This window comes from Cynocephalus volans, chromosome X, assembly GCF_027409185.1.
Source record: "Cynocephalus volans isolate mCynVol1 chromosome X, mCynVol1.pri, whole genome shotgun sequence".
In the NCBI taxonomy this organism is placed as follows: Eukaryota; Metazoa; Chordata; class Mammalia; order Dermoptera; family Cynocephalidae; genus Cynocephalus; species Cynocephalus volans.
This window is the reverse complement of record NC_084478.1, coordinates 113,248,558-113,251,680: the sequence shown is the minus strand read 5'-3', so window position 1 is coordinate 113,251,680 and position 3,123 is coordinate 113,248,558. Positions and strand designations below refer to the sequence as shown.

Here is a 3,123-nt window from a genome sequence, read left to right as displayed (position 1 = left end):
CCTATCATAAATGATATATTTTTACATTTCGATTTTCAATTGTTCATTTCTAGCATATAGAAATACAATTGACTTTTGCAAATGTAATTGCAACCTTCCTAAATTTAATGCTTAGTCCTATAGTAAGTTTATTATAGATCCCTTTGGATTTTCTAAATACATGATTATTTCACCTGTAAATAAAGACACTTATTACAACTTAAACCAGAAATGTATGAAGAAGTTTTGTTTGCATGTTTTAGTTCTGAAAATCCAGCAAGGCTCTGTTGCACCACACTCATTGGTTCACCTCACAGAAGGGCCTCATGTGTCTTGGGGCCCCTCAAAAGGGGAGCCATCAGCTGCCCTGTCCTTTTCCAAGTTCTAAAAAAGCAGCTGCCTCTAGAGTCTATATTTATGTAATGACTTAGCAGAAGAGACAGGTGGTTGAGATTTTTTTCCAACTTTAGTCTGGTTTTTCAAATAAAAACTTTTTTTCTTTAAAGAAGTATATTGATTTTTTTGTTGTTGTTGTTTAACATAAAAGGGACAATGCAGAAGGATATTAAGAATGAGAAAAATTCACTCTCTCAGACTCTTTTCCTGACACATCTCTTCCATTCATTTTACCGGGGGGAAAACGGAGAGCGTTCTTAGCAGAGACGACAGCAGGCTGAAGGAAGTATATCCCCGGAACAGAGGAGAGGGAGAGGCAAGACCCCAGAGTAGTGGGAAAGGCCGACAGCCCCCTGAGATGATACTGCCCTCCCCTGGCAAGCAGAGAAAGGCTCAGGAACACACAAAGACAAGAGGATGGCAGGGCCCAGGCTGGGGATGTTAAAACGGACTCGGGGTGAGGAAGGGGGCGGGCCCGACAAGTCCCGCCTGGTTCCAGCGGCAGGAGGGGACGCGGGACGGGGGCGGAGCGGCTGGCGGTGACGCAGGCCTCACGCCGACGGGCCTCCACCGACTCGCGCGCCTCGCTGCGCGTCAGACCCGGCCGTTGCTCTGTAGCTCGCTCCCGTCTTGGCGGTACTTGCTCCCTGTGGCCCTGAGGGCGTGCGGGCCAGGGTCGGCCCGAAAAGGAGGAGGCGGAGGGAAGCAGGTAAGGGAGCCGGAAGGGGTCCCTCAGGTTGGTGTAGGACAGCGGCCCCCACCCCCGGGTCCGGTTCCTCCAGGGCAGAGCCGCGCACAGACGCAGCGGGCCCGACCACAGCCCCCAACCCCGCGGCGGCCCCGCGGTGGGCGCAGGAGAGTTTAGGCCTCTCGAGTGCGGAGGGGCGGTCCTGTGGCGAAGACCCCCTGGAAACACCTGTCTCCGCCCCGAGCGCAAGCTTTTCCGACACCCCTGCCCCGCCCTCGTCCTTGGTGCAGAAAATGGTGGTCAGCGCGGGGGCGGGGCAGCTGAGGGTTGGGGCTCGGGGGAGGCGGCGAAGAGGGCCGGGGGTGTGTGTGGCGGGGGGGTGGCGGGTGGCGGGGGGGACGGGGGGGGGCGGGCGGCGGGGGGGGCGGGCGGCGGGTGGGCGCCGAGCGCTCGTCTGCAGCAGGCCCCGCTCCCCCCACCCCGACCGTCTGCAGGTCTGCGGGGCTAAGTGTCCCGGCGGCGCACCTCGCGGCGAGAAGCGGGAGGAGGAGGAGGAGGAGACTGCAAGGATAGGCCCAGGTCGGTGCGAGGGACAGTGGTGGGGGGCGGGGGTGAGAGACGTGTGGGAAGCCCAGTCTGAAACCCCAATCCCTCTCCTTCCGGTCCCCTCATCTCCACCGCCATCCCCGTCCTCCATTTTGATGCCTGCAGGGGCCTGGCAGTGGATCTGCAGGGAAAATGGTGGGCTTTGCGGGAGGGAGGGGGCTCCTCCTAGAGGGCGCACGGGGCCTCTCAGGTGGGAAAAAGTGAAATTTCAGGCTCGGAATTTTGAAAGGTGCGTAGTGGGGCCTCTGTCCTCGGTGCTGATCAGTTCACCAAGAATTAGTCCTTTCTTTCTCTTTGTCTTCTAGGAGTAATGGAGTCCAAAGAGGAACAAGTGGTAAAAAATCTCAAGAAGGAAAGTGCCCAACAGGACAGTGAAGGGGGGGAGCAGGCCTCCGTGCAGAATGAAGAGGAATCCCGCCATTTGGGAGGGATTGAAGGCCAGAAGCCTGGAGGAAATGTCAGACGGGGGCGGGTTAGGAGACTTGTCCCTAATTTTCGATGGGCCATACCTAATAGGCATGTTGATCACAATGAAGTGGGAGATGATGTAGAAAGGTTTGTAGGGCAGATGATGGAAATCAAGAGGAAGACTAGGGAGCAGCAGATGAGGCATTATATGCGCTTCCAAACTCCTGAACCTGACAATCATTATGACTTTTGCCTTATACCTTGAATCCTGAGGGTTTTCCTGAGATTGATAAAGTGGCCATCACTTTACAAGCTTGTTTTTTTTTGATTTACTTTTTCTGTATTCCTTTTGGTGTTCCCACTTGTCAGTTTCTAATTGAATATTGTTTTGTCTCGGTCTAAAAGATTCTGTCAGCATGGCAGTTTCATCCAATTTAGGAAAAAATATTCATTTCATAATTTGAGGTTAATAAAGCATTTAAAAAAGCAGTCTGTATTCCATCATCTTCTTCTTCCACCTTAGTTCTTATTCCTTGTTAACGTTACCTTTCCTCTCCAAGTACCTGGACTTAAAATCTCAGTTGTGTTTGACAATTATTATTATTTTTTTTTGGTGCCAGCCAATCAGTAAGGAATAATTGTACCAATAATTATACATCTGATATTTTAAGAATTATGTCCTAGTGTTTTTCAAAGTGTGTGCACACCATCTGTGTAAAAACGCCTTGAGGGGAGGAGGGTTTGAGAATATAGTACCTCTGGCCCTTATTCTCCAAACCCCTGAGTGGGGCTCTGAAATCTTCATTTTTAACAAAGTCTTTAAGTAATCCTGATGTACTCCACACCAATGCCACTGGTGTGTGTGTATGTATGTATCTATATACATATGTGTATATCGTGTCATATTAGGTGTAGACAATAAAGAAAGAATAACAGGATGAATATCTGAATTCAGTGGGCAAAATATTTAAAAGGGAAACTATGAGATGTTAAAATAGACTGATTACAGGAGTGAAAGGGGTGGTGGCAAACTGGAGGACAAACAA

General features: G+C 50.7%; 1 protein-coding gene across 1 annotated transcript; it reads left to right on the top strand.

Moving 5' to 3' along the window:
• The first annotated feature begins 900 nt into the window (after positions 1 to 900).
• On the top strand, positions 901 to 2,753 carry BEX4 (brain expressed X-linked 4). Its single transcript, XM_063084033.1, has 3 exons — positions 901 to 1,084; positions 1,558 to 1,642; positions 1,975 to 2,753. Exon 3 carries the CDS (start codon positions 1,980 to 1,982, stop codon positions 2,340 to 2,342), a length of 363 nt encoding a protein of 120 aa, XP_062940103.1. The 5' UTR covers positions 901 to 1,084; positions 1,558 to 1,642; positions 1,975 to 1,979; the 3' UTR covers positions 2,343 to 2,753.
• Positions 2,754 to 3,123: the final 370 nt, after the last annotated feature.